Here is a 20,487-nt window from a genome sequence, read left to right as displayed (position 1 = left end):
CAGAACCCTGCTGCTCATTTGTTAACGCAGACCCGTAGGCATGAGCATATTACTCCCATCCACCATGTATATGTGAGCTGATTCAGCCTCACTGCCCACCCCCGATCCCTTAGATCAGCTCATCAGCTGCTGCTGACGGTCCCTAAAACTAGGGTGAAGCTCAGAGGTGACAGAGCATTTGCTGTTGCTACTCCCAAGTGATGCAGTGATTTACCCTTGAGAATCAGACAGGCCTCCTCTTTTCCTGTTTTCTTAAATCTCTTTTAAAAACACATTTTTATTCATACACTTTATTGTTGCTGTGAACCTGATTTTTGGCTTTTGATGTTGTGTGTGTATGTTTTGTATGTTTTTAACTTGATTTTTAAACCTTTTCTTGTTTTAATGTGCAGCACTTTGGTCACACCTGCAGTTTTTAAAACCTTCTATAGAAATAAAGCTGATTCATTGATTGGTTGAAGGTCTGACAAAGCTTAATAAGACATTTTGGTCCATACTACCCAGAAAGCATTACACAGTCCCTACATATTCCTGCATCATCGTGTTGGAAGTAGGCAACAGAACATGGGGACACTGTGGTGATGAATGGTTAGCGACATGGTTAGACACGGTCAGTAAGAATACATAGGCTGTAGCCTACTGTTTAAAATATGCTCATTCCAGATGTAAGGGGACACTGTTTTAGATAGAATAGATGATACAAGAAGGAATGAATCCATGGTTTCATGTTGTTTACAGTCTTACAATTTTTAGGAACCTGTGTGGATTGTAGCCTAATTTTCCTGTTGTTAGCTGATAGGAGCAGCACCTTGTGTGGTCTTCTACTGTAGTCCATCTACTTCAAGGTTGAACATGGTTCATAGCTGGTATAACCCACACCTTGGTTGTAGCGATCGTTTATTTGAGACTGTTTGCCTCCCTGTCACAGTCTGCTTTTTCTCGTCCGACCTCAGACCTCAACAAAGCATTTCAATCCACACAACTGCTGGATAGTTTCTCTTTTTTCAGATCACTTTCTGTAAAACTGAGAAATGGCTATGTGTGAAATTTCCAGTCAATAAGCAGTTTCTGAAAGCCTCAGACCAGCTCATCTGGGACCAAGAACCACGCCACATTCAAAGTCACTTATAAGCCCCTTTTGTAGCCATCTACACCAGATACTCTTGGTGTAGCAGATATCTCAAACATGCCTATGTTGTTTACTTTTGGGTGCTGTTGGTTATAGCAAGAGTTTATGATATTTGTTAAAATAAATTTGTTTTGATATGCAAATTGGCAAACATTTATATTCATTTTTTACCAAATTTATAGATATTCTATAATCATATAAACAGAGGCTTGAACATCAGCATGTGCTAATTGATCTGTGTTGTGATAACATGCAGATCCAGATTTCTTAGCGTTGATTCCTCTCCTTTTCTAGCTTGATTTTATAGATGTTAGCTCAACACTTTGGTTTTATCTGGTCTTTCCTTTAACTTTCCCAATGTTAACCTATATCTATTTTTTTATTCTTCTGGATAGCAAAATGTTAGCATGATGCTATCACATCACACTAATATTAAAGTAAAAAAGAAAAGGTTAAGGACCGAGTTTTGTCCAGGATGAAAGTCACTACTAGTCTTGAAACAATTCTTTAGGTTCCCCCTGATCAGTAATGAATAATGTAGTTGCTATAGAGAAGCCTGCGCCAAAATTGTGACCTAATCTCACTCGTGCCATTGAGGCCTGTGCACATTTCTTTAGGTTTTTGTCTGCAATGAGGATTCCTGCTTTATTTCTGGAGCGTCCGGTAAAAGTTTATTTGCCTTTTGTTTGAAGTTCTCTGCTGATGCAGAGCTTTACATGTCTGCTTAATACCTAAATGGCATAATCTTGTTCTTAGACTCATCGCTTTGGCATGAAAATTAAGCATAATCTTGTCCTTTTGTCAATTCACTTATACAGTTGCCATTTTGTGGCTTTGAGACATTGTAGGTTGGCTTAAACCTCCAATTATGGACCAGCCACAGTGTACATCTGAGAGGCGTAAGCAGTTTCATATGGGCACCCACTCTCTCTCTCTCTCTCTCTCTCTCTCTCTCTCTCTCTCTCTCTCACTAACCCACACACAGAATACAACCGTGGTGTTTCCACGCTCGAGGCTCAGGGCTGTGATCTTTCCAGAGGTTTTTTCTCCCGCGGCCCGTGTGCCAGACTGTCTGGAGAGCCGTGGAGGGGTTTGGCGTCTCCTTGCCTGCCGGATAAAAAAAAGCCAGCAACGTTTGCTTTCCGTGGCGCAGCCAACAGCTTCCCCTCACGCCCCCCCCCCCCTTCCCCACCTCCCACTCCTCTTGAGGAGGATTATCGGCAGAAAGTAGACGTTTCATCCCGACTGGCTCTCCGCTGCAGCTATATCCGCCTGACAAGGCTCTTTGAATCTCTTTCTTTCCCAAAGTTCTCTTTTACTCGCTTGCAGCTGCTTAAATAATAAAAAAAAAAGATAACAGCTAAGCCCCCTTTTTTGATACTGTCTGCCGTTTAATGTCTCAGATTTAGCTCTCGTCTACCTGAAAGGAGGCAGTACAGCTGGGTCACTGATATGCTTGGAATTAATTGAATTTCAACCAAGACGGTGCAGAGAAGATCATAGAGACAGGTGTGGGTAATTTATGACTGTTTCCTCTGATAATGTAGAAGGAGTAGATAATTGGCTGTCTTGAAGATGAGACTGGCTCTCGCATAAAAACATCCCGATTGCATGCCTGCCCGGATGAAGTTTTTTGTTGTTGTTGTTGTTGTTGTTGTTGTTGTGTTCTCTTTCCGGTCTGATGAACTACTTTTGTCCTAACCGTGATTAATTGTGAGGGACAGTGCCAAAGAGCTTTCTGAAGTAATTTGCACTGCAAGTATAAACAGGAAGTGTGCTTCCCGATGCAGCGCCGCGCGAGAGGGAGCCAAAATAAAATTGTGCTCTGATGATGCCATGTGACAGAGGACAGCATTGGATGACCTCAAGCTGTCTGAGCTCAAGTATAAAAAAAAAAGAAAAAAGAAATCTGATGTGCCTGTGGAAGCGAGCCAAAAACAGTCCTGTTCACTTCAGTTAAATCAGCAATTATTGAGCTAAAAGCCAGCGTTAAAATGCTTTCTAAATGTTCTGTGGTTTAACTTGCACACATTTTGCACTGTTATGACAAATGCCATTGTATTTTATTGGGTTTGCAAATGATAAAAATAAGTAAGACATTACTTTGGAAGAAAAAAAGAAAGATATACCTGCCTTTCTACCTTTTTTATAAATAAGTACTAAAGCCGGCATATGCGTTGAGCCCCTTTTTAGAGTGCACCATAGTGTCATTTAAATACAACTGTTCTATTATGGTCTCTGGGTTTGTTAGAGAGCATTTGTGGCAAACTGGGTCATGAAGACCAGGGAACAGAGCAGGCAGGTCAGGGAGAAAGTCCTGGATGGGTTCAAAGCAGGTTTAGGTTTTAAGACGGTATCCTGAGCTTCAGTCCGTCGTCTGAAACTAGAAGGATTCTGGCACACATGCAAACTTACCAAGACATCATCGGCCACCTAAACTGACAGGCCTGACAAGTAGGGATGCACAGTATATGGGCATTAATGAGAGAAGCAGCCATTAGGTCCATAATAATTCTGGTGGAGACTCTGTGATTGGAGTCTGTTAATAATACAGCACTACATATGAACGCCTCATCTCCTCGCCGGGGGGGATACTTTTCGTCAGCAGGGACAAGGAAGGTGGTCAGAGTTATGCTTCATTTTCTTCCCATTTCACAATTGTCCACTGATTTCTTTTGGTCTATCGTATAAAATTCCATTAAAACACATTAAGGTTTGTGGTTGGAACGGGACATGATTTGAAAAGGTTTGAGGGGTAAAAATAGTTAAGCAAGGATCCCAACTATCAATCTGGACCAACTTAGGTAAACTTTCCTGCCGCTCCACTCGCTGCTTTTCCTCTTTTAGCTGCGTGACAGGAGATTGAAACGTCACTTTCCCCCGCCAGTACGCTGCTGTTTCTAGCTAGTTCCCATGCATACATCCTGACCCCAGCCCACCTCAGCAGCGGAACATTGTCTGGGGGGCTTGGTTAGAGACCCAGACATCTTCCAGCCTTTAGATGTGCAGCGCGCAGATATCGAGCGCGGGCATGATGTCCTCAAACTGACCCCCAGCTGTGAGATAATCAGTCAGCCCATCTAAGAAAAGGCTTCCCTAAAGCTCCACAGCAGCTTTGGCCAAGTGTGGACTCAGTCCGCATGAGTTCATCGCCCAGAATAAAGATGATGGATTCAAACAGTAGGATGGAGACCCCTTCACCAATGAATTTAAAAATAATATGCCTTAAATTTCCGATTAAGGTACTTTTTAAGTCACTTACTACTTTCTTGCACTGACAAATATTATTTTTTTACACATTTAACATTTAAGTAGATTTTTTTTAAAGATTGTGCAGCTTAATGGCTTTTATAGCCAGTAAGCAGACAGAGAGAGAAGGCATAAGGACGCGTAGCAAAGGTCTCAAAGCTGGCGATTGAACCCGACGGCCCCGTCAAAGACCAACTGCTGCCTCAGGCGGGACGCTCGCTCCTCTGCGACACCCTCCACCACCCCAGCTTGAGTGTTTTAAAGTGCTTTTTCTTCTCCCACTGAACTAAAATACTCAAATTAAAGGTTTTAAATACTTTCTGTCAGATTATGCTTTTTCATTAAAAAACACAATATATATTTTTTTTACACAACTCTATTGGAAGTGTCCATTAGTGTGGAGGGAGGTGTTAATAAGACTTGTTCTAAAATGACTAAAGACAATTTAAATAGCTGTGAAAAGTTGAAAGTTTCAATGATATCATAAATCATCTTATAAGTTTTAATTTTCCACCTATTCATTCATCTTGAACGGGTTATGTGTGCAATAAAAATAATAGGACGGTTCATTTTCCCCCCTTTACTTTCTGCTAATGTGTCTTTGAGTGACACGGGAGATAATTAACACACCGTGCATCGTAAGGTACATAATCTGTCAGTACCAGACGAAGCTGCAGCATTGACATGAACTGAGTTTAACAGAAGCATTTAACTTTTTTTCTCCATATATAATGAATCGTTCCTTTTGTTTATTGATTGCCGACGCTACAGGTGGGGAAAAAAAGTTAACGTTGTTACAAGTAATTAAAAACTTGCCACTTAAATACAACCTTGTGCTTGATTTTCTTTTCTTTTTTTTATTGAATCTCAGCTGATGCAAACAGCTTCACTCTAAAAAGAGGTTTTCTTGTTAAACTGATTGGTTGAAAAGCAGTTAAAAATGCATTTTTCTGAACATGGCTGTTTCTGCTTTTATCTGGTCTAACAGGTTTTTAGCCCACTTAAACTAAACCTTGCCACTCATAACATTTGTTTCTATTTGATTTCATATGAAACAAACTACAACAACGGGAATGCCTACTGCAGCTTTTCTGTTACTCTGAACATTTCTGCATAACTTGTGTAAGATACAAGTGTAATATCATGTACTTTGCCTTGCAAAAGTATCCATCTTCCACGTTAAAAGCTAGAAAAAACATCTTTTATTGAGATTCTCTGTTCTAGGCCAGCACAGAGTAGCAACTAACTTGGAGTGGGAAGACAACACTCCCAAAATTCCTGTGCGAAAACACAGTAATTTTGGAGTTTAACCCCTGGTTCTCAATTAAATTGAGCTTTGGACTTTGACTAGGCCATTCCAACTCAATAAAATCTTTCCTGTTCAACCATGCAACTGCTGCTTTATTTCAATTCAGTTCAATTAAATTTTATTTATATAGCGCCAATTCATGAAACGTCATCTCAAGGCACTTTCAAAGCCCAGTAGATTGCATCGAGTCTTGACAGCAGTATGCTGTGGTCTATTGTCCTGCTGGAAGGTGAACCACTGTCCCATTCTCTTAACACAGGCATGCTTATGGGCTTTACTGAAGAATATCCCTGAGTTTAGCACCATCCATGAGCAGTCCCAGTCCCTGCTGCTGTAAACATGCCCACAGCATGATGCTGCCACCACCGTGCTTAACTGTATGGATGGTGTTCTTGGGGTGATGGGGTATGTTGGGTTTGCACCAGACATAACATTTTCCTCGGTGGCTAAAAAGTTTGTTTTAGTCTCATCTGACCAGAGCACCTCCCTCCGTACATGTGGTGAGTCGCCCACGTGCCTTTTGGCAAACTCAAAACGTGACTTCTTATTTCCAACACTAAATTGAAATTAAGTTGTTTCTTTTATTATTATTTTATATATGTTTTTCCCCCCATTTCACTCACCAATAGTTTTGTAAAGCACAACTTCCATCCTCCTGAATTGAATCTAAGAAACAAAGTAATTCATCTAACTTTGTGGGTTATTTATTTGAAACCGCAACATGCAGCCATGTGTTGTTGGCTGTCTCTTTCTCAGGCATGGATCAATCTGTCCTCTCTATCTACAAGTCAATTGCCTTAGTTTCACATCGGATTTGCTGTGGTCGAGTGGAAAGGCTCGCTGGTCCGTGCACCAGCGCCGATGCAAAGCAGCCGTCCAATCGCTGAATCAGTGAGCCGGCTGATTGGTGGATTGTGTACTGCTGCAGAGCTGCGAGTGGATTGAACCCTTGTTTATCCGAGCCGTGTGATGATTAAAGCGGGCCGAGCTCAGCCCCGGAGTCAGATGGGTAATTAAGAGGCCGGTCTCCTGCGTTAACGGCATTAGTCACCTTGGAGATAATCGACCGCACGGAGCTACATCCCTCCGTGTAGCTGATAGCCTCCTCCAAATAATCCTGCTCCAACAGGGCATTAGGAGTATTTGGAGTAATATATTCCTTTTTGTAAGTTATCCCTTTAAGATTACATTTCTTCCTTTTTGGTTTATTTAATCAGGAAAAAAAAACCTCTCATGGCATTAGTGTTTCTCAAATAAATGAGAACAGCAGCAACAACACAAAGTTCATTTATATCACTAATTCTATTGAAATAGATAAACCTGTGTACTATATAGGTTCTACTGTACAGACAGTAGGAGCTTATTCAAGTGTCTATTTCTCTTAGGTTTCATGAATATGGCTTGGAGCTAATGTGAAACCTTTTTTTTTCACCAAACATGAACAGAATAAAACATGAGACCAATGGAAGACGTGTTGTCAGAAAGGTCAGCTTGGTGAAAAGGATCTCCATGTACAGTACAGGATATGATTTCTTGAATGGGGTTTGTTTCCCAATCCTCTCAGGGCTGCTGCTTGTGCACCTTTCCCTAACACACGTTTTCCTTCCACGAAACTTTCCAGTACTATGCTTGCATACAGCACTCTGATCAGCCTGCACTTTTATTAATGAATTTCAGGGCCTTTACCCTCCTTATTATGGGTACCTATGACTATCTGCTTAACAGGTGTTGAGTCAGCAGTCTTTCAAATGATTGTGTAGACCATAAAATTCCTTTAAATTTTATGTTATTACTCTTTTAAAGATCTAATGTAACGTAATATTTAGAGAAACCAAATTTTGGGCTTCCCATAAAAAACATAATCCTCAAAATTAACAGAGTAAAGTGGTTGAACTGTGTATATCCCCTCAGTGTGAAATTAACCTTTTTATATGATTTTCACTTTTTCAAACCAATTTCCTCAGAGAAATCCACTTGTGCCGTTGTTATTCTAATTTAATTGAAAAGCAGCCGCATAATGCAACGACAGCGCAGCCTTTGCTCTCCGTGCAGATAAGATGCATTTCACAGAATATTAATGCTCCCATTAATTTGCACCTGTTGACAGAAACTCATAACCGGCTTGCAATAAAAAAAAAAAAAAGTATCTCGTTCTGATCTTGTCTCTTAGCATCAGTATAATTTTAGTAGCAGCTGTGCAGAAAACCGCCTCTTTATTTCCCAACATACCTTGGCCAAATGAAACTTTATTTAAAGCCGCTAAGTTATGCTGAGCACAGACGAGGATCCTTTTTGTCGGGATAAAAATCTAACCTATACCTACGGCATGGTTGCGAGCGGCGGTTTGGTGAGGTAAACGTAACTGCTTATGAATCCTCTGGGGGGTCTAAATCACCGCAATGAGTCTCTGAGTTGTGAGGGGAAACTCGCCGGAGAAAAAGATGGATGCTGACTTTCTTCTCGCCCATCCCGTTCATAAATTACCGGGCCATTGATCCATGGTTGTCTGGGATTCTCGGCGGACCTCGTCCTCGCATTCATCACACCCCGCGTCTGCAGCTTAGGCTGAGTGGAAACGTCTCAAACACATCCTCCCCTTCCTTAGAAAGCAGCAGCATGGCCTGTTGCTTGGATACGGCAGACGTTTTATTTTTTTCCCCTCCTCCTGGTAGAGTGGATAAAACCTGGAGGACTGCATTATCCGCCAAGATGTTCCAGCATCCTGGTCCGTGTTGGACGTCTGCTTTCATATTGAGCGAGCGTTGTTTGCTTTAACGGCAGCTGTGCAGAGCGTTTCCCCCTGTTCGCGGGCCGCTTTTGAGACAATGCAGGGAAATAAATCACTGCAGGGCAAGCAGGATATCCAGGCTGTTGATAATATTTCGCTACTGTGAAATCCAGCTGCAGACGGAAACGGGGCCGGTCATTCGGAGGTGACCGCACTCGTGCTCCGGAAACAAACACCAGGGTTTGACATCTTGCACCCAGTTTGAACCACTCCTGGAAACAAAGCAGAAGATTTTGCAATCTAGTCATGAAAGCGCGTGTTACAGGTCAGATGAAAAACGGCACTTTGAAAAACCTGTTTGCCTCCACATTTCTTGTCTTTTTGCTTCTTTGCTGCATTTAAATGTTTCGGATCATCAAACAAATTTCAATATCAGACGAATAAAAACTGAGTAAAGGCAAAATGTGGGTCTTATAGGAGGATTTTATTATAAAAAGTCATTAAAACCATCTTGAAGGAAAGGTGAATTCCCCCTCGGTAAATCAGGAAGTGCCTGTGGTTTACCACATGCTTTTATAAAGCCATGTTCAGTTAAACAATCCACAGCCCAGCCCTGATTACTGTGTGACTTCTACAATCCAGAAATCACTTAAGGTAGTACCTGTCTGGCAACAGGAAGTAGGCTGAAACATGTCTCACCCTGGCAGAAGTTCATGACACACTGGAGACAGATCACAAGACGAATAAGCTGCGTTCCCCTAGAGAAAACAAGGATAAACTTAATTCATTAGCGGGAAATATCCAGATGTCACAGTGGTCAATTCTCTTCCTTATGAGAAGCCTTCAGTTTCCAAAATCTGGCTTGTTTGTGCCGAGCCAAGCATCTAGAACCCGTGTGCACCCAGTCATTTGTTGTTCCCACAGTGTAATCGAGTTTGAATGCATTTTTTTTTTTTTACTAAGTGAGAAAAGTGACTCACCTGAGCCATGGAGCTGAACCCAGAGACAAGAGGTTGTTGTTGGTTTTCTTTAAAGTTCGATTTAGCGGCATTGTTAAGGACCCTTAGCTGTGCAGTTGAAAAACTCCATGTCTCTTGACTTTATGCAGCGACCGACGGACTGTCAAAAAGACAATGTAGATGCTGTTTGGTTTTTAAATCCATTTATTTATTTATCACAACAAATGCATCATGTTCCGCATCGCCCCTCCGTGCTAAACCTGTTGTCGTTCTGACATTCCCTCTTCATCTCTATGTCAAATCATTTTGGGTGCAAACAAACGTCTTTATGAGTTTAGCTGTGCAGCTTAACGTTTTGCAATCTAGGAGACGTGAAGGAAAATGAAATCCCGCTTGTGTTCGCAGGGCTTAATGTCGGCTCCAAGACACTAAGAGTCAGTACAATCAGGCGGAAAACCAACTCCAACAAACTACAGATTAGAGAGAAAAAATCCATCTGATGTAATCCTCTGATCAATAAAATCCTGACTTTTGACTCAACATCTGTTTCACAGTAATGAGAATTGTGACTATTTTAACCCCCCCCCCCCAAAAAAAAACAAACAAACAAACTATTTAATAATCTATAGACTATGTTCTCTGCTGATTATTCACAAAAAATGAGCTGACAGCAATGTTTCAATTGAATTTAACTTTTAAATTTTAAAACTTTTTTTATGTTTTTATTGTTAGATTTTTTCCCCCCTTCTAGCTGCATTTATACAATTCAGTTGCAAAACACCTATTAATCCATCTATTCCAGTTTTGGCTGTTTGGGTGCATAGGTACGTGCTCTCCGTTGATTTGACGGCCGTTAAATTCATCCGTTTCACAAAACCGCCGCGCAAACCTATCAGCAAGTAACAGAATTTAATTTAAAATTCAAAATACTCAGTGCATTGTACAGTGGTGCAGAGATCCACGCCCCTTTTTCCCCCTTACCAATTTGTTTTGCTTTATTGTGTGAAGGCTTTCTGGTGAGGCGGTAAAGATGATCTTCAGTCAGCTTTAAAACCTCGTTTTCTCTGTTTCTCTGCGTGTCCACGTGTCGGCCCGTTTCTCCCTCCTGCCGGGTTCCTCTGAACTCAGAGCTGCTCCACATCGGCGCTGCAGGTTTTCACGAGCAGCCGCTGTTGAAAAAGGTAACGCTGGCCTGGGTTTAATTACGCAGCTGTTCTCTCCGGTCAAGGTGGCTTTCTCCTGACGGAGTCAGAATGATCCTCTTTTGTAATGGAGATTAACCCCACTAACAACCTCACTTAGCCCGTTTACCTCCCATATTTTAACACTAACGAAGCAGCCGACGCTTCTCCCAGACACAAATCCGTGGTCACCCCTCGCCTATTTCCAGGCTTTTAGGGGCGATGAGATAAGATGCACGTATTTGCATACTATTGCAATGCATAATTCATGCAGCGTCCCCTATTTGGAAGAACTACGGCTTTTTACCTCCCCACCCTAAGTGACCCAGGTGGGGGGGGGGGGGGGGGGGTTTATGAGCCTCGGTGCTTCTCAGGGTCCTCCGGGCGTCTCCCGGCAGATCCTGTCCAAACATTTACAAAGCTGGCTCTGCCTGCGTTCCTGATGCATAATTGCTTTAGTTCATGCCTAATGCGCTTTTCAGTTTGTCGCTTATGAAACCTTTATTTTTAGCGACACAGTGACCGTCGGCTGAACTTCAGTCAACATGGAGCTGCAGATGCTCATGCATAGATTTGCTCTGCAGCCAAACACACATAGAACGCCGCGCACAGTGCCTGGCAGTCGTACCTCTTAAACTTTGTTTTTTTTTCTTCCTTCTTCACATTTTGCCTCCTCTTTGCAGACAGTTGGTGTCGTTAAAAAAAAAAAAAAAAAAGCAAAAGATTTGCTCGCAAGCACTCAACAGTCAGGTGTTCTTCTACAGGCGAAGTCATTTCTCAGTCCCCTTTCAGAGAAATAAAGCAGCAGAATTACACGGGCTCTCCTCCTCCGGGCCTCATATGCTGCAGCAGTGCGAGCCCAGAGGAGCCGTTCGCTGGTTTGAAATATTTATCAGAGCCAATACTGATTTCAGATGGGGGGGGGAATTTGGAGATCGCAGTTGGGCGAGTGGACCCTTATTGAGATCATCCCCTTAAATTTGTTTTCCTGACTCTGAACTTTGCTGGTTTGTTGGAGAATACAGGCACAGCTATAAAAAACTAAATAAATCTGAATATTGGTAAAACGGTGAATATTGTTTGAACATGAAAGTTTCAGATGAGTGTCTGGAAATGTTGAGGTTAGAGGAGTCTGTCTCTTGCTTTTTTTGGTTGTTGTTTATGCTCGGCCAGAACAACTGTGCAGTATTTCAGACCCGGATCTTGTGAGGACGGCGTCACAACGTTTGGTAGAATCGATCCTTCACTTGGTAACTCGGTGGCTGAGTGTTGCTTACTCGCTTTGTGTTGCTGCCAGAAATAAAACTCGACCATTTAGAGGCTGTGTTTGTCTCTGCGGTAGATACTGTAGGTAGTTATATTACGCCTGCTTGCACAGCTGCAGATTAGAGCAGATAAGGACTGTAGACGTTTGACTTGAACATTAATGCAGACTGCAGTCATTTAGTTTTCTCCCGTGACTAAGAGACAGATGATTCTGAAATCCATCGTCACCGGCAGGTTTATGCCGGATGTTGCGTCCGTGGTCATCTGGGTGCATTCTTTGACTGCTCCATCACCTGCCGAGAGCTTTGTCGCTGACATTGCGGGTGCACGATGATTCACCGCCCCTATCGCTTTGTCTGCTGAGGGGATTTTTGTGCGAATCAGAGTCGGTCTCCCTCACAGCTCTCAGACGAACATCCGTCTCTTTCATTGACTCGGATTCTCTGACAGGCTGTCTGGGTATCTGATCTGCTCCCTCTGACTCACCTCGCTTTAACCTGAGATGATTATTATTCTTTTTTTTTTTTTTTTGCCATACTCTGGTCCTGTTTTTTTTTTTTTTTTTTTGTCTGCTGGAGGAACGACTCAGATACAGCGCTCTTTTGTTCCAGCAATGAGATAAAACATGTTATTAAATTATCACCAATTACTCACTTGCCAAGGTGATAAAAGTAGAGCTATGAGGGCAGCCTCTGCAGATCCAGTGCTTCTGCTTTGTGGCTCTGCTTCTTTCCTTTTGTTCGAGCAGCTTCAACTTTTCATCTACATGCAAGATCACATCTAGGAACCGATTCTGCATGTTTGCCTACCCTGTTTCTCGTGATTTTATGGCTGCACCTCATCACCCCCCCCCCCTCCTCTGAAACATGACAGAGAAGATCTACAGCTTCGACAGAACAAGCCTCTTTCCTTGTATTTTCACTCATCTCATTAGTGTCATTTGCTGTTGTTCCACTTTTAGGTGGAAGTTCTAATTTGTAGCTCCGCGGAAATGAGCTTGTAGGAGTGTGTGCAGATAAGGAGCCCCCCCCCCACCCCCCCACCCCCTCAGAGGAATAATGCATTGTTCTTTGTGCGATGCGGCGTGGCGATACGGTGGAAGGGCTTGACAGGTTTTTTTTTTTATGGATCTTTGTTTCCTGACTCTTTCCTCTTTGCTGCTCCTCTCCCACCTGCTCCCCTCCGCCTCCACGTCTCCGACAACAGGTCTGCCTTTTCTGGGAGCTGTTTGCTCTTCAGTGAGAAGTCGAACTGTGACTTTAATATCGCACACAAGCCGCTTTTTTGAAAAGCCAGCTGACAAGCTTGAGTTGGGATCTTGTGTCTGTTTTTGATTCCCTTTTTCCCAGTTCAGTTTTGTTTCTTCCAAGCATCCAAATTTCCTTTTTAACTTGTTTTTGGGCGGGTGGTTTCTAAAGAATCTGATTTAATCCTGACAACACCAGATAACCTCTGGAGTTTTCACTTTACTCCTCCTGGATCCTGGATGGTTTGCATGTAGCTTTGGGTTTTTGTTCGGCCCGACCTTGGGCTGAATTGATCATTTGAATTTATTGGGATTTCCTCTTCTGGGAAGGTTGGCCAGCTGACCTAAATGTTTACCACTTGTAAATAATCCTTCACTCTATAATGGTGGAGCTCCACTAGTTTGTAACCCTTTTCAAAGGAATGCTCCATGATAATTCCTACTTCCTGATGTCATTACCTTATGGCATTGTGTTAACATGACCTGTGTGCTTTGGTCATGTGGACTAAAATTTAACTCTGGAATACTTTTGGCTCACAAAGCAATTTGTGGTGCAAATTTATTTCTGGTGTCCAGGATAGCAGGAATAATTGTGATCCTAATGGAGTTTCTGGCTAAGCAATGGATAATTAAATAGAATAAAAATCATAACCTCTCTTGGCAGACCAACTTGGCAGTTGGCCTTCTTCTCTTTCCCTGTCAATAAACTTTAAAATTTGTCATGCTAACTGAGGCATGGAGATTCCTGGATTTGCAGTTTGCAGTTCCTCTGAATTGTGCAGCCTGACCTTAGAGGGAATTAGCGGTTAGGTTCATTCCTGGGAAGATTGGCAACTCGCTGAATGCTTTCCATCGGCGAATAATCCTTCAAACTTTAGAATGATGAGCGTAAAATGGTTTGGCACTGGCCCAACAACTCCTACCAGATTGGTGTGGAGCAATAGTTGTTGCGCTAAGGTCATTGCTGTCATCTTTCCAACTTGGCATTGTGTGAACTTACACTACAGAGCAGCAAACAGGGAAAAGCCTTTGCTTTTTATAGACTTGGCCTTTGTTTGTTTTTTAAATGGATCACATGCATTCGAGTAGTTTGCATTCAGCAGCCCGCCTGAACTCAGGTATTAGTTTTGCAGATTTAACACCATCTGCAAAACCCAAGACATATGATAGCTGGTTGTCTGATGTTGCATGTCACAACAATAACAGGTGAGTATATATTGCTTTTTTATAGGCAGGTATCATCTTTCAAGTCATTTTACATCTTAGATGTTCCACAAAGCACGAGTAAAGAAAACTTTATTTGCAATTTGCCTAACAGTGATCCAGACTCTTAACATTACCGGTTTTTCATCTGGTCCATTTTTCACCTCCAAAACAGGGGAATTAAATGGATGGTGGAGTGTTGTTTTCATTTAATATAGCTGACGGGCATAAAAAACAAACCCCCGGAAAATTAGATCTGCTCGTTCATTAGCACCAAATTAAATAAAAGCAACAAATCCTCACATTAATCATCCCAAGTCTTCCAGATTTGTGCACTGAATGACTTGAAACAGATCCTTTTCTTTGTTAAATGTTCAGACGATGGTCCTGCAGCATGTATATGACGGTTTCCACAGCTCTTCCCTTTGTGAGCCTTATTTTCAGCAGGTAGAACGGCTAATTGTAGCCGCCAGAATGTGTAAGGTTATTCCAGACTGATTATGCTGCAGGCAGCCTCAGCCTGAGGAGGAGATGACCATATTACAGTTTATTCTCAGGTGCACTCGCCCTTAGCGCACTACATGAAAATGTCTCTCTTTTGAATATTATTTATTTATTGCTCGGATCATTGCCTTTTCTGCCTAACCCTACCAGTGCTTTCGAATTGCCAAACATTCATTAGAATGTCAGACATATCTTCCCTCCCCTGATCCGTATCTGCAGAGAACCTTTCTCTCTCGTCTGCAGCCCTCTCCAGCAAATGTTACCTTTTCATATCAGGGCTGGGAAAATAAGTTTTTTTTTTTTCTTCTTCTTCTTCTTTTTTTTTTTTCCCTCCCCCTGCAGCACAAGTGGATCTGCAGGCACGATAACCTCCGCCGCTGAACTGCAAATGTCACTTTGGCAAGCCGACCAATGGCGGTTCTTTTTCCTAGTCTGTGTGGCTCTCTTATGGGGTTCGCACCCGTGACACTGAGACTGAGATGAGGTGCTCATGTGAATGAGAATGAATCGGCGGGGCTCTCAGGTGCGGCCCGTAGGGGCTAACAGAAATGCTACAAAAGACCAGGCAAACCAAGAACAACCGTGGCAGCACTGAGCCGGATTTTCGCTTTCCGAAAGATAATTAGGACATCAGTCTGAGGGTAGACGTTACCTCCGAAAGTCAGTTGTAGGAACATAAACAATTTGTCTCATCAGGCATCTGGAAAGTTTAATGGAGAGCAGCGTTCACCAGGAATAGAGTGCATTGAGATTCTGGTTCTGGTAACCTTGAGCTAAAACTTATAAAAATATTCTAGTTTTATATGAAGCATAACCTAATCCAATGTATTCTGTGTTGAAAAACAAAAACAAATCTCTCCCACCTTTTCTACGTCATTGCATGTAGAAATCACATTACAATTTATTTATTTTTTGTTGCTATTTATGACATTTAATATGTATTAACTGCAATTCTTATTTTGATGCAGACATGCATAATAACTGACTGAACAGGATTGAGTTTGTTGACAGGCATTCAACTAATTTATGACAGCTAATAGCTTGCTGGGTGGGGATCTGGGTAATCATTTGTAGCAGCTTTATGCAACAGGAACTTTACTGAACTAAAAAAAAAGAAAAAAAAAAAGAAAAAAAAACAACAGGTGCACTCATCTGAGCCAACATCACAGTATTTGTAATGTTTTCATCTGCTTAACTGATTCCCATTACTAGTTAGGGGCTATAATATAAGAAATAAGAACAATACTCCACATATGTTTTTCTAGCCTTACGGCTGTGAATGGCCAAGTATTATTTCTGAGTCACTGTGAAACAAGTTTTAAAACTTGAGAAAACTGATATATGTAGCATCTTATGTTAGCAATTCGCACAGTTAGCGTAGCTAAAATAGAAATATCTGTGTCTATTCTGAGAAAGTAGAACCTTACCTTAAATCTTGAAATTTCCAAAAAGTTGGAAATATTCCCAAATGGAGCAATTTCCATAACAAACAGAGCATATTTTGCTGTACTCCATTAAACCTTTCTGTTAGTAACTAACATTTTGCAGCTGCTTTGCTTCGTCATAAGCACCCAAATTCATACACATAGCCACCACTGAGTCTTCTTCGTTTAGCAACAGCGCCAACACCAATGCTAACTAAGATAGTAGTGGCAGTAGCACTGTTAGGTACAGTAAAAGATTATAGAATAAAAAAGTTAATATTTGCACTGCCACACAGCCAGCTGCTGCGGGAATTTTGAAAAGTAGCAGTTTAAAACTCATAAATAAAGGCAAGTACTCCAGTTTTTTTTTCCCCTCTGTGTTTGTTTTTATTAGTTTTCTTTCCCTCCGGCGTGATAAAAGTTCTATTGACAGTGACATAAATAGCACTATACAGCATTTCCAATTTTTGGTTGACCAATAGGCCCCATGCCCAGTATGCGTTGCCTACACAATAACTAGAATATATCAGAAGTATTGTTTTTATCAACACTTAGGAGTTTGTGGATACCCCAGGGGGAGAATCGTACCACTGCTGTCATGCTGACAGGTAAAGCGGGCGGGGGTTGTGGCTCAGTAGGTATAGCAGTTGTCCTGCAAACAGAGAAAAATGGGTCCAATTCCAGCTGCCTCTTGGCCATTTTGTGATAAAATGAGCTGACTTCTGGTAGTTACGTGGGCAGTTCAGCTATGGTACACAGCATCCAGTAGACTGTGGTCATTTGACCATTATTAAAGTCAATTATAATACTTTGTATTGTCGTTATCCTAAAAACATCAATGAGTGACGCCCGTTTGGTAGCTTGTGTTTTTGCCAGCAGTGACGTTAACGTAGCGTCTCGGTTCTGTAGGTTTTATCTCGTCGTACACAACTGACTGACAGCTGACAGCAGCAGGTGGGGTCCTAGGGTGAGGGAAAGCGGACCGAAACTGTACCTGTGCACCTTCTGGCACCATGGTTGCTGCCTTGATTGCTTTCTAGCATTAACCCGCCTTCAAATGTAAGGCTGCTGGCTGTTGCGCTAGTCTTACGCAACAGCCATTACATAGATGAAGTATGTGGTCAAAGCCTTCAGCACAGTAGAGGCAATCAAGCATTTTCATCCTTAAAGACTCTTTGCCTCAAATCCCGTGTGAGTGCAGTCTCTCGCCACACACAGAACAGAGAGCGCAAAGGAAAGCAGGGTGGGAATTTGCATGCTAGGTAATGGTTTCTTCACATACAGAAAGATCAGAGATGGGAGTCCAGCTTTGATTATAAATTATACTACAACACTGCTGTAATCGGTCTATGCTCTTGCTCTTTTAAGCACCGAGGGCTCGGTATTTGGACCAGAAAAGTGTCATTGACTGTAACCCCTATAAAGATCGTCTGCCTCCAGTTCACACATGCTTTAGTCCTGCTGCTTGTGATGAAAAGGCACATCTTGTGCTACACTGAATTCATTTTGTCTGTTAAATTGACCGGGCCAGCTCATCAGTTTGGCTCTGTTGCTGAGATTCCCTTCATCACGCTCAGTCGCCGTAGTTTCAGGTATTTGAATCGGCTCAGCATAATGTCAATAAAGAGAATATTACATACATACATACAGTCAGGAATTAACAATGACGTAGGGTGTAGAACCCTCTTCATTTATGGGTTATAAAGCCTTAAAATAATTGTTCTTTTTTGTAGCTGTATGATCTAACCTTGAGAAATGTACCAAAATAACAATTTATTTAATGGGGAAATCCATTTGTGTCATTTTTTTTGTCTTAATTTTGTGTTTTAAAAGTTAGCAAGGTTTTTCAGTCGGTACACCCTTAAAAAGATTCGACCAACACACAAACACACACACTGGCGCTATAAATATCGGCTATTGATATCAGCCCAATTTTTCATATCAGTGCATCCCTGCTTATTACAGTTTTATCTGTCTGCTATTTTATGATTGTTGGGGTAACGTTCAAGCACTTTGGTCAACTCTTGTTGTTTTTAAGTGTACTATAGAAATAAATTTGACTTTGAGGGCATGCCGTTTCAGTTAGGGAGATTGGTGTTCAGTCCAGAAATGGAGACTTGCCTGAACCTGGTCAAAGCTACAGAAATGATGCAAAACTTTAAACACAAGTGGAAGGGGGACGAACAATGCTGGACGAAGCCCAGGGTTTATCTTTGCGCCTGACACACACAACGAGATGGATTGTACAAAACGTTCTAAACTGAATCCATCCAAACGTAATCTGGAGTTTGCTAAACCCTTGAGGGACCTGAAGGTGAGCTGTGTGCTTTGCTCAGATGAGGCTATGATCGAGCTTTTCAGCATCAAACTTTGCTTAAAGCTCCTAAGCACATGCTTGTGCTGAGTAATAATTCATACACAGGGAACAGATCGTCCACCAGGCAGCTTCATCTTTAAATTAAGAACCAAATATACTCAAGAACGCCGCGGGATTGCTGGTAAATTCGAGCCCGACTGGTGGAACAAGTTGCTAAATGTTCCTCTAGATTAATCATGCTGTTACAGCACAGGCATGAAAAATTCACTGTTGCGAGAATCACCTGATGAAGATGCTTTTTTTCCCCCATTAAACCTTTATTTAACTGGATAAAAGACCCATTGAGATCAAGACCTCTTTCACAACGGTGACCTGACCAAAGAGAGGCTGCAGGACATGTCATGGTGGACAAGACAGCCATAAAATAACCAAACAACCAATAAAATCGATGCATTGTGAGCAATCTGACAGATAAAATGCAGAAGTTATTGTTGCAGTGAAAATATAACATTTAAGATTTAAAACAGAGGTGCTGTTAGAAGGATTTCCATTGTCTGTTTTTTAAGATAAAGCTGAATGCTTTCAACGAAACCAGTTCTGACAGTTTTCGTTCAGTTTTATGCACGCGCTTATGCTGTTTCGTCTCTATTTTCTTTCTCTCTTTGTAGTTCCTGTGTCTGAAGAACATCCGGACATTTCTAAAAGTGTGCCACGACAAGTTCGCCTTGAGGAACAGTGAACTTTTCGACCCGTTCGACCTTTTTGATGTCAGGGACTTCGGCAAGGTGAGTGTTTCTGGTAGATCTTTGTTGGGATTTCTAAGTCACCCGACACGCTCTGTTTGTTGTGCGTTGTAATTTCAGAAGGCTGATGTCCAACTTACCATGTGGTTGGTCTAGACGGACTGGCTGCTTGTAGATTTCCCAGTGTCTTATGAGACTGAGACTTGCAGTTATTCCATTGATTCACAGATGTTACAGAGGATTCCGAGAAGAATGTTTGGGCTTTACTTAAGTGTTGGATACGTGTGTATGAAAAAGTACTGGCACGTGTGAGTTCATCTAAAGTGCAGCCAAAGCATCCCTTTGTGCCTTGCATGAGTTTAAAGGTAGTTCTGACCCAAAGCCCTCTGTTGCATTAACCCCTGATGTGGGGCTGAGAGCTTGGATGAGCGTTTAATGTAACACCCGAGGGTCAGCTCATCCCACTGAGTAACAGGGATGTAAAAATAAGGCCATGCAAACTCATTTCATACCTTTAATGGGATCTAATCCTGTGCATTACAACTGAAAAGCAAAAAAAACCTAAATGTTAGGAGGCAAAATAAATAATAATGGTGCATGAAAATAATACTTTGATCTTTTTTGACAAAGTCATTTTAAATGCACGCCTCCTGTCGATTATAGTGAAACTTAATAACTTGAAATAAAGTTAAACTTTCTTAGTAGGATATTTTTTCCCCCACATTTATTCATTTGACTAATTTTCCCTTGAGTTAAGGGTGTCCAAAGTTTTTGTCACCTGGGCCAAAATTGTCTCCTTAGCTTAACCCTGGCTCAAAGGTCCTAACACGCCATGTGTAAGAATGTAAGAAATAGTGATTTTTTTTCATGGGTTGATAACATGTGAATAGTTAGATGGATAGATGAATGCAAAGAAGAATGGGGGCATAGGATGGAGGATAGGAGCATATTTTCGGATGGATGAACGGATGGATGGTTGGTTTCCCATTGTCTGTGTTGGATGTATTGCATGTTTTACTAAGGCCTTGTCTGCACATTGACATCAGTATCTCCATATGGCATCAGGTCCAAAGGAGTTAAGAAAGCGAAATAAATTCTGTGTAGGGTCAAAGACTTAAATGGAGCTTGAGACATTGTTTCTGTTATACATCTGCAGAACTGGGCAAATAACAAAGAAAGAGATTGGTCTGTAATCCAGGAAAAGCATTTCCTGCTGGCTTCAGCTAAAA

The 20,487-nt window shown here is 41.8% G+C and overlaps 1 protein-coding gene across 11 annotated transcripts in view; it reads left to right on the top strand.

Annotated features, from left to right (window-relative positions):
• Nucleotides 1–20,487, top strand: part of vav2 (vav 2 guanine nucleotide exchange factor) — a 275,668-nt gene that overhangs the window by 60,084 nt on the left and 195,097 nt on the right. For all 11 annotated transcript variants that reach the window (XM_036140080.1, XM_036140078.1, XM_036140076.1 and 8 more), the window contains exon 2: nucleotides 19,184–19,300. In XM_036140080.1, coding sequence (XP_035995973.1) covers nucleotides 19,184–19,300 — 117 coding nt within the window. The remainder of the gene's footprint in view (nucleotides 1–19,183; nucleotides 19,301–20,487) is intronic.

Source organism: Fundulus heteroclitus, chromosome 8 (assembly GCF_011125445.2).
Source record: "Fundulus heteroclitus isolate FHET01 chromosome 8, MU-UCD_Fhet_4.1, whole genome shotgun sequence".
NCBI lineage: Eukaryota > Metazoa > Chordata > Actinopteri > Cyprinodontiformes > Fundulidae > Fundulus > Fundulus heteroclitus.
This window is presented reverse-complemented; position numbering and strand designations above follow the sequence as displayed.